The sequence below is a fragment of the Lepisma saccharinum genome, chromosome 6 (assembly GCF_977018435.1).
Source record: "Lepisma saccharinum chromosome 6, izLepSacc3.1, whole genome shotgun sequence".
Taxonomy (NCBI): Eukaryota; Metazoa; Arthropoda; class Insecta; order Zygentoma; family Lepismatidae; genus Lepisma; species Lepisma saccharinum.
In genome coordinates this window covers 89284209-89299216 of record NC_139234.1, presented here as the reverse complement: position 1 = coordinate 89299216, position 15008 = coordinate 89284209, and the positions used below count along the sequence as shown (strand labels likewise).

Here is a 15008-nt window from a genome sequence, read left to right as displayed (position 1 = left end):
TTCTTATTTCTATTAGATTATGACATTCATTATCAAACCATGGCTTACTTTTTCTCGGTTTATGGTATCCTATACTTTCTTTAGCTGCTGATTCTATTGCATTACGTATGTGATCCCAATTCTTATTTACGTCAGTTTCATTTATATTTTCATCATCATTTAAATCCTGCAAAACATCAAATCTATTTGACATTTTAATTTGGTAATCTTTCTTAATTCTTTCATCAGTAAACTTTCCTGTATCAAATTTTATTTCCGCATCTAAGAGTGCACGAAAATGCTGTACGTTGTTGTGTCTATCCCTGACGCCCACGGTGGCTGTAGACAAGAGAACTTCCTGCAACGGAATGGCTTTTGTTCTTGTTGGCGATGTGGGACATCACTTGCTGCGAAGAACTTGGATTTTCGCGAGGAGGGAAGTGAAGGGATGTGTGGTGCTTTCTAAAGCACACCATACACGTGCGTGAAGTACACTTTCCGACGTTATAATTAGATTTCAAACAGTTGTAGCACAAATCATTGGATTTCACGAAATAGTACCGATCTTTCACAGACATTTGTTGATACTTCTGACAAGTATGCAACCTGTGGTGTCCGCGGCATTTAACACACACAGTTTCAGCACCTGTGTGATACGAATTTACATTCTTCTTCACTTGACGATCAGTGGCCCTGGGAGGAGGTTTGCTGTACATTGGGAGGCTCGAGGTCACAGTAGACGCTGCAAGAGCTCTGGCACGCACATCCAGGAACGTAGTCAGGTCCTGGAACTTAGGCAATTCTGTATTCTTCAGTGAAAGTTCCCACTCTTGCCTAGATTCTGCATCCAACTTGCCGGTGGTGTGAAAGACTAATATTGCATCCCAAGCCTCTACATGAATGTCCAAAACCTTCAGCACACGCACACACTCAGAAGTGACGTCAATGAGCTTGCGTAACCCTGTAGCCGAGCTTGATGGCACACAAGGTTGATTCACCAAGCGTTTAATCGTGCTGTTCACAATCTCTCTCTTGTTTTGGTACCGCGAAACTAGTAGATTCCACGCCTCCTCGTAGTTTGCATCAGTTATTGCTATGGACTGAATTAATAATGACGGTTCACCGTTTAATCCCGAATTCAAATATTGCAGCTTCTGAGCGCCAGTGAGGTGTTTGTTGTCATGAACCGATGCCAGGAATAAGTCCCGAAATGACAACCATTGATGTATGTCACCACTGACTTCTGGTAATGTTAGTTTTGGTAACCAAACGTCACTTTTCGCATCACTGTTCACCGCTATCGCGACAACGGCAGAAACGGATTCCTTCTGTTTTTGGTACAGGGAGCCCAACAAGAACTCTAATCTGTCTTGCACCGTACTCAGTTCATCGTAGTACTCAGAGAACAATGTTTATTCGCACTGTTTAGCGAGATTCACAACTATTGCAATACAGTCTGCACTTAGTTGAAGGACCTTGTCTATGTAGACTTGAATTGTCGCACTTTCCAGCGTTGGCGAAGCTGACTTGTTTTCAATCCGAGTAACTTCCCATTTGAGGACTGTCTTTGACGCCAGTAACTGCTCCATGTTGACTCGTCGTACAAGAGACGCTAAACGCATATGGCGGACCGAGGGTGTGGCACGTTGACTCTTCTTCTGGCTCGTTGATTTCCCGACCACGCATCCGGCCCGAAGGACCATTTGTTGAGTGTCAGTTTCCAGTAAGCTCCGCACTACATTGGCTAACTGGCTGAACTCCACCCTCGCCCGAATTATCCTAAATTCGTCGGTTCCCGCACGGTGTCTGGCTATGTAACAGACGCACAAAGACGATATATACATACATTTAATGTCTACAATACATACGTATATACGAAGGACTATACAATAACTAAACAATATACACGATGGACTCTCTATTCGGCTGTAGAATGTCTCTACAGCGCACTTGTAACTGCGCGCGTGTGTCACGGTTCATCTCACGACGACTCTCTGATGACGACTGTTCTTTTCTCGTGGCAACGCCCAAGAGCCTGGCTCACCTCTCGGGACGTTCCCGAATTTACTTGTGGTTGTAAGTTCCCGTAATCAAGCATGCGGGAGGGCCCGCAGTTCACAAACTTCACACATTATATAAAATCATTTTTCACTTGATGCTGATGTATATACACAAAAAAGGAAAACAGATAGAAACACTAATTATATACATTGTTCACCGAACAGAACCTGTAGGAATCCAGGAAGCGCATCTCGATGGTATTTTTCGTCCCAGGAATCTAGACTTGCTTCCTGAGACTGATATATTGCTCCTCATTCTGGGCCAGCACATTGATTTCCATTGCGTCGTAGCCAAGATGCTTCACCAGGTGGTGAAAATTATATCCACTACCGTTGTGGAAGAATATGAGGACGAATTCTGTTTTTTTTTAATTTTGACGTTACAGATATTACATAATGGACTGATATAGTTTCCGGTGAAATGATCATGGTAGAATACTTTCCAGTTCTCATCTGTGACGTGTTGACCTCACAGAGGACAGACAACAGTTGCATTGTGATTTTGCAATTCGGTAGCAGTTAACGGAAACATCGATTTCGGTTTATTCAACGCGTCACCAATTTTCCTTACCTCCTCTACCATTTTTTCCAGGTAGATCCAGCATTAGATCCTCTGAACACATAAAGTTCATTTGTTTTTTTGTGATGAATCGCGCCACACAACAACCTAACCAAAACTATAAACCTCATGCAGATGGTAAGGTGTGGTGGAGGAAATTTTGGGATTTGGTTTACAATAGGAAAGTGGTTTGAGAAATGCTTCGAAATCCGCGATGATTCTGGCCGGATGTTTCAAAAAGACTTTGTGCATTTTAAATTCTTCGACCTCTTTCGTTCTTGGCATCAACATTCGCACAGGTTTATTCTCGCAGCAATAGATTTTGTTCGGCAAGTTTCTCTGAGGCAATTTGACGACTGTAAAAATTTTGTTGATTACGTTGGTCACGACCATCCAATGAGGTTAAGCACCTTGGACAAACCTCGCTGTGGTGTTTATATTTGGTTGTTTGGCTTCTGACCAACCGGGAAAGTGAACGTATGAGACAGTTAGTGATGGACATTTTCGTCGGAAACTAGGAGGAGATTTATTACGCGAGCATTGTCATCATCAACATTGCTTATCCCGACGGAATGTACGATATGCTTAAATGATGTGTAGGAATACACATTAATGACAAACCGATTACCTTCACCGTCTCGCCCCCGGTTTTCGATTTTTTTTTATATCTGATATTGCCACCGGGTATTCGATGCCAGACATGGCATATTCAATCTCAACTACATATTGCGTATAATGAGAAACCTGCTCTGGATTATTTGATTGATCAACGGGGTACAGAGCAGCCAAGTTGCACCAAAGAAAGCACTTTGCATTATTATTTTGGATATTCAACACAGCTCTTTTGTATTGATTGTTCGGTGGAAGAAGCACATAGCTGGAAGCCGAAAAAGGTCTGATTGTGCAAGTTTCAACGATAATTTTTGATAGACACCGCATACTGTCCAGCCTGAACCTTTCGTTTCAAATTCACTGTGTTTCGCGAGTAATGTTGCAACAATATTGGTGTAGATCTGTCCCAAATCGTTGACGTCAGCCAAATGACGTGTCAGCATTTTTGTTGCATGATAAAAAGCATATTTCTTACCGTCCGGATTTACATACTCGCAAGAGAGAATTGCGTAAAATTTGATAGAATTCCGTGGAACCTTATTATTTAGAATTTCTATCACGGAAGGTTTTTTATGCTTTAGAAAGTTAGGGATGTCAGAGGGTAAATCATTTTCAAAATCGTAGTCTTTTAATTGTTCACCGAAAGCAGTTCGAGTTGATTTCTTCGAGATCGAAGACTTGATTCTTTTTGCTTCGGGAGCATCATCATTAGCAGTGGTGACTTCCCTTTTCGGTGGTGGTGCGTTGGAAGTTTGGTTACAATTTTATTGCACGTGCCTCTTAAGGTTGGAGATGCTAATAGGTTTTGTGCATTGGGGACAGGGTTTGGTCGGCAACAAACGATTCTTTTCTTGTGAACTAGATCTCTTACATCTTGGTCTGTGCTTACTAATGTTAATTTTTTAGATTAATTTCCCACAAGTGGAACAACCTACTTTAGGTTTTTCGATGAAGCTGGAGGAGGTTGATGGTGATGACAGATTTCCTTTCGTCGTTCAGTTATTTATATATACTGGGGAACACGAAGCAAAAGTTCACTCGTACCCTCAACCCTGAAAAAAAAATAAACACACTCTATGTATTTTTTGGGGCTAACAATGCTTATCAGTACATGTTGGAAGATTATTTCATCAATACCTGCCTTTGTTTCGAAGTGACACTATTGTTTCCGGTCGCCATATTGAAATTGCGAAAACAAGCTTAATGCCTTACGATAGGTTGCATTACGATATATCAAACTAAGGAAGGACGACGTTTACTTTATTCGTAGTTTCCGAGTTACGTAACATCTTAGAAAAATCATCTTGGAAATTAAATCTAAAATAGCGCGAAAACAATCGGGTGCAAATTTATTGCTACGTTGGCTGTTCATGGTTCTTTCCATTCTCTATCTGTTAATGTTGAAATCAGAGATCTGCGATGGATACTTTACTCGCAGTAGTGTATATTGGTTTTTTCAAAGTCAAAAAAAGGAAGACTCTTCTTATTTCTACGATTTAACCTCAGTAATAGCCTTTTATGACTATTTTTTGTTAATTTTATAGCGTTCAACGAAATTTTAGTGCAATTTTCATGGCAACTAAATTTCACACCTAGCCAGAAAAAGGAAGACTCCTCTTTTTTTTGATTTAACCTCAGTGATAGCCTTTTATGACGATTTTTTTGTGCAATTTTCTTACCACGATCTTACGTGATATAACTTAACCTATTCACTGATTTTTTTTTGTTTCTCGGTTTAAATTAACCTAAGTGTCGTAGCCTTTCATGACGATTTTTTTTGGTGCTTTCAACGGTGAAACGAAATTTTCGCAAATCACGATCTTACGTGATATAACGTAACCTATTCACTGATCATTTTTTGTTTCTCGGTCTAAATTAACCTAAGTGTCGTCTACGAGTTACCGAATCCCCCTGGGCCAAATCTCGAAAACGGTGCAAAAGAGAGGTACCCACCCACCACCTGTTGACAGAGAGGCTGGAATTGGAAAATTTTTGATTGATGAAAGAAAAAAAATGGTTCTATGATGACCTATATCAATTTTGGTGTGGGAGGACAGAGAACACCGAGACTCGACCAACACACTGGACCCGACCTCTCTACGACTACATGTTCGGAAGTTACGAGTGATCAAAGTTTTTTGGTGGTGTGCAAACACCCCTTACCCTTGAACGCAGGACCACCAAATTTGGCATACATATTCTACATTCCCAAAATCGACAAGGGGGTCAACGGGGGAGATTTTTAGATTTATTTTTTCTCTATCTCTCACCGTTTTCTAGATATTTGCAATTTTTAACGCTGGACTTGGAAACATTTTGACAGAGGGGTCAAATATGGAACCATGATGTTAATTTTGTTAGGAGCCGATGCTAACGCATGTCTCTGATATGATCCTATCGAGCGATCAAAAAAGAAAAATTGGCAATTGGCCCACCCTTGAACTTTTAGGACCTCCAAATTTCGTACCCGTACTCTACATCACCAAAATCGACAAAGGTGTCAAGGAGGGAGATTTTTTCTTTATTTTTTCGCTATCTCTTACCGTTTTAGAGATATTCGCAATTTTTGCTCTGGACTTGGAAAATTTTCAGTGATGCGACCTACATCTTTTTTGAATTTCCAATCAGGGAGGACACGAACATGCCAATGCAACCTTCGAAGTTACGAATGATTGAATTTTTCGGCAATTGGCCCACCCTTGAACTTAGGACCTCCAAATTTCGTACCCGTACTCTACATCACCAAAATCGACAAAGGTGTCTACCGGGGAGATTTTTCGATTTATGTTTGAACTATCTCTCACTGTTTTCGAGATATTCGCAATTTTTAACGCTGGACTTGTAACATTTTCAGAGGTTGTGCGTATGTTATGTTACCCCACCCCTTTTGAACCGGTCAGGGATGATAGAGTCATCTAGGAGCAAAATGTTGGAACGTCGATCTAATGTAAGAAGAGAATATGATAGGTTCTGGGCCATTTATTCTTTATTTCTTTATTTTACTCCGATTTCAGCTAATTTTCTAAGGGGAAAAGATCCAAAAAAATTTATCATTTTCATAGTGTAAAAAAATAATTACAGTATGTTTTTTTTATTAAAAGCTCAATTTAATATTTCTATAGGGAAAAATTTACTTTCTAAGGCAAAATTGGTATATTTCAAGCAACCATTTATAATTACATATTTCTATAGGGCAAAATTGACTTTTTGAGCCTAAATCACTATATTTCAAGCAAACATTTACAATTATCACATTTTTAAAAAGAAACTAGCAAGTGCTGTACGGTACAGTGCAGTGAATGTATAATTAAAAATGTAGATACTGATAAAAAGTTATTACTAGTGGCAGTATATATATATAATTATTTCTTCCAAATATATATATTCTGAAATCATGTACTTCTGAAAAATGTATATGTCTGTAATTTTTTTAAGAAAAGCAGTAGAGGTAATTGTTCGTCGGTGAATATTTATTTTATATTTGTTCATTTTACCCCGATTTTAGCTAATTTTCCAAGGAGGAAATATCCAAAAATCCAAATTTTACTATTGTATGTGTGAAGATTGACGTACTTACTGGAGCGTGTGATTACTGAGGCATTGATCTCTTAAGAATGAAATGAATCTAAGTAAGGTCTTAGGTTTTCGTGGTGTTTTTTTTTATAATTTAAAAAAAACTTTTTCTTAATCAGTAACTTTAACCGAATTGAATAATAACAGAAATGTTGGCAAGAATTCTCATGTAACCTAGTTGTACGCACAGCTGAACTTATAGTTCCAGAAACTAACTTGTTTGAAGATAAAGATGCTAAAGAGATAAATTATTTGAATTTGGAATACCTAAGAATCTTGTTAATATGTCTGACAAACGTACAATTTATGATGGATTGCGATATCGTTTACCGAAACGTTGAAACGTTTATATAGGAACGATGGAACGTACTGTCATCCTCATATTCACAATTAGTCAAACGTATCACAAAAATCGGTTAAACAAAAAAGAACAAAAAAAATGGAACCTTCGGGATCACGTTCTTTAACCTACCTGTCCCCCGGAATACTATATAAAATTTTCAGAACTTGTATCGGACGAAGATGACAACATCCATTAAATGATCGACATTTTGCTGAAATTTCTCCGGTATTCGCTGGATAATCATAAAGAAAAAAACTACATTTATAAAAATTGCAGGGAGAGGAAGTGATAGTCTAGAAGTCCCGATTGTAATAACGGGAGAGATGGACTCAATTCTGGACAAATACGACAAAAAAAGAAGAACATAAGAAGATTAATTGACGCGAACAAAATAAAACATGATCTGATCAATAACGTTACAGCATTAAGTGCCATGCATTCTTTCTTCGTTCGTAATAAAATTAACAAGTTATTAAAGGGATAGCAATCCATTTACGGAACTTGTCATTTGACCTCCTTAGCGAAGCATGTTCTAAAAAAATAAAATTATTGAAAGTTTCCAGTTCGATTCATTTCGCGATTCATCCTCATAGCCACGATAAACTTAGTAGGCACAGGCTTGTATATATTCCATCTTTCATTCGGAGGGACAACATAAACAAAACACCTAACTAACCATTCAATGATAATAATATACATGATTTTTTGTTTGAATTCAGAAAGCATCAATTATCATGGAAGAGCCACCTCCTTTAAATATCACATCTACTCTAAAGCATTCTTTCGCTGTTCATATTTTCCGTCCTTGAATTCTAATGTGTGTTTTGTCTAACAATTGATTAAATTAAGTACCGAACATTATCGAAAAGCAATTCTGAAAACATTATACTGAAATATTAACATTATCATAACTGTCCTTGCATAGCCGTTTCAGTCTTCAAACTGCTTCCAATACTGCTTCTGCTTACTTTTCAATAAAATCTAAGTTATGTGCAGTTCAATTTACGGTTCTATCGTGTCTCACTGCAGTAGTGGTATTTACCATAGGGACAGTGCCGGAAAGGAAGAGCTCTCCTCAAGCAGCTTTGGCTATACTTAAAACTTGCTCAACATGGACATATGAGCTTTTTGCTCTAGTGTGGTACCCCGTCTAATCCAAGATTTTTGTAAAAATGCCCTCGGGAATTTTTCAGAAAAGAAGAGCTTTTTCGGAAAAGGAAGAGCCTCCTCAGATTGATTTGTCTATACTTACAAAAGGCACTTCTGTGAGATTGTTGTCCATAAACTTGTCAAAAATATGCCCCTCTTCATATTTTTTTTGCCCACACTTAAAAATAAGCCAAGATGCTTATAAAACCCACACCCACACCCACCTACACACACCCACACCCACACCCACCCACACATATTTACTTCCGGTCCACTTCCGGTTTACTTCCGGTCCATTTCCGGTCTACTTCCGGTCCACTTCCGGTCCACTTCCGGTCCACTTCCGGTCCACTTCCGGTTTGCCTACTTCCGGTCCGCTTGTGGCCAAGTTGTGGCCTATTTCTGGTTTATTTATATTGCATCATGTTTTTGCAACAAATTATTATCCAGTATAGAGTTTTGATTTGAACCCCAAGAAATTTTATATAAATACCAAAGCCAAAAATATTAACACACATACACATAAGTAGTGGTATTTATGGTACTATAAACCCACGAAAGTATGAACCCCCCTCCAGCAGATTTGCTTACACTTAAAACTTGCTCAACATGCCCATATGAGCTTTTTGCTCTAGTGTGGAACCCCCGTTTAATCTAAGATTTTTGTAAAAATGCCCTCGGGAATATTTCGGAAAGTATGACCCCCCTCAGATTGATTTGCCTATACTTACAAAAGGCACTTCTGTGAGATTGTTGTCCATAAATTTGTTAAAAATATGCCCCTCTTTTGGCCACACTTAAAACTAGGCCACCCATACATACATACACACATATTTATTTCTGGTTTAAGTTCAATTGGATACTAGCTTCAATTTGTTTATCTAATATTAAAACAATGTAATTCTTCTAGAATTGCTCCGTGACTCTCTCATTTCTTACGTCATAAACATATGATTTTTCACCTATGAGAATTACACTACAAATGGTGTCTTCAGGTAAAGCCTCATGGAATTCACAGATAATTTTAATGTTTGTCCTGTCATTAACTACAACTTGTTTCCTTTTTGAAGTGTTGATTACAAACATGGGTCTCCGTGCTTTGAATTCATCTGGTGAGTAATACATATCAGTACTGCCAGTAGTGACACGTTTGAAAGCCGAAAATGCCTCATATAATTTAAGAAAATCATCCTTGGACATGTCTAAATTGTAATTTTCTCTAGGAAATACCTCATTTCTGCCATTTTTAAGATATATGTTCTTGATGTTGCAGCTATCAAATTTACTTGAATTTTTTTCCTGATTGTTGTGTCTCCCAGTCTGAAACAGTACCACCACAAAATCAGGCATGTCAAATTGAATACTGGAGAATGAATTTGTAGCATCAAACTCATAATATGTGCCAGATGCGGGCTTCTGTACACATTGATATGTATAAAATTGCAGAGGAATCTGTGGATTTTTTAGGATATCAGCTTTGTATTTAAGAGCATAACTGGCCTCATATTCAACAACCGGGATTCTTAGCTCCATAGTCTGAATAATGCATTTGCCTTCATCAGGTAAGGTATTAGGCAGAGCTTCTCCTGTAGGGTTTAATGTGCTGTACCTCATCAAAGCATTGTTATCATTTGCAGCTCTTCTAAATGTGATTCTTAAACCACCCTTCCACATAATATCTTTGTAATCCGAGAAGAATCCTGGCAACAGGCGCATAGGGAACAGCACTGTGTGGTTTTTAGATAATATTTTATCACCAGCCTCAAATCCACCTATTTTGTAGTAAGAAGCTTCGGTTTTGGATAATTTTAGAGTGGCCAAAGCTGTGGAGGTAATGCCGGGATAATCTATTCTGTTTATAACAACGCCATGCTTTCTGATCTCAATTTCAGAGAAAAGATGCGGCACAAAATTGTCTACCAATCTTATATTTGAATTTGCCGGATAATCTGTTCCATCGAGCTTTACAACATCAAATTTGATGTATAGATCTGCTCTGTGAGGGTGTATAAATCCATCCCCTACATCAAGATCAACCTCAATTTCTGTGTTGGGTTGATTTAAATTTGCAAATGTCCTCCTGTTTGGAGGGAATGATTGTAGCTCATAACTCTCAATATTTTCCATTGTATGTATTTTTATTTAAATGTTAATCTCTATGATTGCAGTTGTTGTGGCTCCAGCAAAATCAACTAATTCTTCTTTTTCATTAGTGACCATCAATTCAATATAATCTATTCTATTATGGCACACAGGAAAATATAATGTTGGGGATGGATTGTAGATGATTGGCTCCATGAATTCGGAATTAGGTTTGAATGTTGCAATGATGCCGGTTTGTTTGTGAGTGCCTATGCTATTTGATTTGGTGATCATACCCTCCGCCACATTACAGTGAATATTCAGAGTCTCTATGGCTAAGAATTTAGGTATATTCATAGCAGTGTGTTTGATGGCTGGTTCAAGTTTTGTGTTGTTCTCAAAGCCTAACAGCTCTCCTATAGTACCCAGATCCACTGTTTCTGTAGCAGATACAATCTCTACTCTGTGAGTGACAGAATTTTGACTTAACACCACACCTCTGGGTAATTGAGCATTTAGAGTGGATAGATTATATTGCCCTGGAGTGATGACAATTTTTTGATCCCCTACTGCAATTTTGTTGTTGTGGTGTGTAATATTAGGGATCAAGTACATGCCGTAAAATGCTCTGAGAGCTATTGTTTTGGGATACACTATGTCATCATGCAATTTGAGTTTCAATATTGAATTTTGGCTGGTGAGATGGAATACCCCCATGATGTTTCAGATACCACAAGGCTTTTTGAAAATTTTCAATTGATGGTTTATTTATTTGAGACATATATCTGAGAACAGATAAGCACAAATGTCCGCAATTAACATCTTTGAAATTTTGAATACGGGCATTATTGTAATAAAGATTAGCTGATTTTAGATATTTTATTAAATTTTCAGGAGGAACACCTCCAAATGAATCAAACACAAATGCCTCATTTTTTAAATATTTAAGATAACAGATCCAGTGAGTGCCCTGATTTTTGTACTCATCCAAATTAACAATGCCACACTCTTTGTTGAGTGGTTGCTCTGGCAAAGAATCAGACATGTACACACCTCTAAAATTTTTGATGCCCAGTGGCTTGATTAAAGCTTCAATATCTTGGTTTGTAAGCGGCTCTTGTTTTTTTTAAACTTATTCATGGCTCTCTTTACACCTTTGCCTTTTTTCTCCATTGCCAGGTTATGGCGCCTCTGCTCATCTAATTCTGCCCTATTTTTCTTGGCATCTATTACTGTTTTTGCTATGGCAGCTGATCCCCCAGCCAAGCTCCCAACAGCCCCGAGAGCAGCTAAGATGGCCGGGATGGTAAATATAAATCCCCCCACATGTGATTTTTTTCTTGATTGCTGTAATTTTTTTAATTGGGGGGTACTAAGCAACAATTTCATACCATGTCCCTTTGCAAGACAAGAGCTTTTTTTCTTGCGCTGCTTTTTGGTTAAAAGACTATCAATAGTTTTAAGAGATTTAAGACCTGCATAAGGTATTTGATACATAACACCCTTGGCCTTCATTGTAGGTTTATTATATACATATTCACAACCCCCACCCCAGTTTTTGTTTGGTACTCATAGCTATGGTGGTCCCCAATGCTGCTATTTTTTCACTCAAAGAAGCATCTTTGCTTACAAATCTACCAAATGCAGCCTCTTCTAATTTCTTGTCTGCAACATGTCTCTTGTCAAGATCAGAATGTGTGTTGTATGCTATGTCATGGTCTCTACAAGCAGCATCTAGGGGATTAACACCAGGATCACCTCTGTTTAATCTATGGTCCAATTTTGTACCTGGACCACAATACTGATAGCCTGGAATGTGTAGTTCAAATGGCAGCTTGTTTATAATGTCATTAACCAACCCCCGACCCTCAGAAATATTCCAAAATTTAGGTGGTAGAGTATTAATAATTTTTATGAGATATCCAATCCCCTTAGGGTCATTCACTATAAAATTAGACAATTTTGTGCTTATCATGTCCATAATTCCAACCTTTTCATTGTAAAAATTGTGGTTGCCAGCATTTTCCTCCCCGGCTATCACCAGCAACCTATCTACAAGCTTCCTGACATCATCAACCCACACAAATTCTTTAGGCAGGGTGTTGTATTGTTTGATTCCACTGCCAGTCTTAATTTGTGACCATATGGGCTTGAATAAATTATTGTATTTTGCTCCACTGCTCGACTTAACCCTTTTTTGTGTGGGATCATTGTTCTGGTATAGAGCATCTGATTTTATTAATATTTCTTTGTAATATTCATAATCTTGATCTGTATAGCTGCCAGGCCTCTTCCTAGTCATCACTTCCCACAACCCAGGTGTTCCGGGGTACTTAACAAAAGCACCTTTTTCTCCGAGACGAGATTCTGAATAAACAATTATATCATCTCCCCTAAAAGTTACTCTAAAATTGCCAATTCTATGTATGATACTGCCATCAAGCTCTGTGTCAGCATATAAGCCAAAAACCTCATCTTTGTTGTCTTTAGGTGTGCTTAAATATTTTTGAGCAAGAAGACCCAATTCAATAGGATCCTGAGTAGCTTCAATTCTTCGAGGAGCAACAGGACTAGGTGTATGAATACTAGAAAGTGGGGTGATTGGATAATCTAATATGTTCCTAGCAGCTACAGGTACAAGCTCTGTGATCAAATTTTGATTTTGCTCTGTAACAGTTTTGATATTTTTACCTAATTCACTAATAGCATCAATAATAGGCTGTTCTGTTTCTTTGTGTTGTTCATAAATTCCTCGATTCTCTGATTTCCATCCCTTAAATCTTTTTACAAGATAATCTCTTAACTTAAGATCATCAATTATTGGCCTTTTCATGGTTATTTGTATATGTCTCAACGTCTAGAAAATCGTTGATTTTATTTCTGTATTTGCCACTATTGGGTGTTCTTGTCATATCAATTGTGACAAACCCATAACTGTCCTGGTTCCAGCACCTGCTGCAAAACTTGGAAAAATCATTGTAGCTCAAATCCCCACCTACATATTCATCATGTATGTGTTTGAGGTTGGTATGATCTTGATGAAACACACATATAAAATTGCTGTTGTCTCGGATCAGTTGCTTGGGTATTTTTGAAAAAGTCTGTGCCAGGTAGAAGCAATCAATGTTTTTGTGGCGGCCCTGTGTAAAGAAATTTCTAACCTTGTTTTGATTATCCAGTATAATGTCATCAAACACAACAACAGAATTATCGAGACATTCATGAAGTGGCTTAACATCTGGTTCAAAAGTGGCTATATCCAATCCATCATATAGCTTCATCAGCTGCTGATATTTTAATTGTTCCAAGCTCTTAGAGAAGACATACAAGTGCCTGTTTTTCCAGTCTAACCAGTTGGGTGCCAATAAAAAATTATCAACCATTAGTGTAGTTTTACCACAAGCAGATGGCCCAACAATAAGACATCTAATATTTTCAGGCAGCAACTCGCCATTTCTTTTAATCTGCTGTTCAGGTTCTGGCAGCCTCTTTATAACATCCCAGGTGCTCATATTATCACTTTGTCTGCATCGATCCAGCTGTTTTCTGGAAGTCCCAGCCATTTGACAAATAACTTGTTGCCTTTTCTGCGGATGATTTTTTCTATGAGATATGTGTCAGGCTGTTTAGTTTTACTGAGTTCTTCTTCATAGAATCTGCCTTTGAGAATTTCTCCTCGGTGATCTTTTATTATATATGTGTTAAGGGTCCCGGGTTTAACTTGAACCACTGTAAATAATTCAGTGCTCCAGTTTCTCGTAAAGCCTCTTTTGAATAAGTGCTTATATTTGCTGATTCTTACTTGATCACCCACCCTGTATTTGGCCTTTCTTGTTGTTGGCTGGTATCTAGGATAATAAACAGTCCTGATCAATTTTTGCTCATCAGATGAAGTTACTTCAGAGGGTTTCATGTTGATTGTGGAATGGACCGAGTTGTTATATTTATGTAGAAGTTCTGGAAGAATATTAATCCATTTATAATTACCTTGGAGGGTAAATTGTTTATACATAAGTTTTTTTAAGGTTCTGTTGAATCTCTCTACAATTGAGGCTTTGAGATCACTGTAACTCGAATAATGTTTTATTGCCTGGCTTTTAATAAATTGTTGGAACACAGAATTATAAAATTCTTTGACATTATCTGTTTGCAAATAGCGCGGGGATCTTCCACTCTGATTGATGATTGTCCTGATGGCTTCTGTAACACATGCTCCAGTCTTGGATTTGAGTGGCACAGCCCAGGCAAATTTTGAAAATGTGTCTATTACAGTGAGTAGATACTTGTAGCCCTTGTTGATTTTGTCTAAGTTTTTCAACTGCCCACTTGCCAACTCAATCAAGTCGCTCTGCCATAAATCATCTATGCCCTTTGTGACTACTGGCAGTCTCTTATAATTATGTCGGGCCTGTCTGTGTAATTCATCAACAATAATTTGTCTAGACATAATATGTAAACAAGAATATTGCAACTATGGGGTGTTCAGCAGCTGAGACTGCAGGATTTTCTAAATATAATTTGTCCCCTATTTGTATTTTAAATTCCAAAGAGCCATCATCTTCAGCATAGGCTGTTTCTAATGTATTGGGGTCTGTAAAATCCTCTAACTCTACACTGGTGATTTTTACTTTGTTGTCAGCATTTGTTATTG

The 15008-nt window shown here is 38.0% G+C and overlaps 1 protein-coding gene across 1 annotated transcript; it reads right to left on the bottom strand.

Annotated features, from left to right (window-relative positions):
• Window positions 1-296: 296 nt before the first annotated feature.
• On the bottom strand, window positions 297-1568 carry LOC145989154 (uncharacterized). Its single transcript, XM_083124448.1, has 2 exons — window positions 1419-1568; window positions 297-1079 (listed from the first exon to the last, which is right to left on the bottom strand). The coding sequence occupies exons 1-2, from the start codon at window positions 1566-1568 to the stop codon at window positions 297-299; spliced, it is 933 nt and encodes a 310-aa protein (XP_082980574.1).
• Between the last annotated feature and the right edge of the window lie 13440 nt (window positions 1569-15008).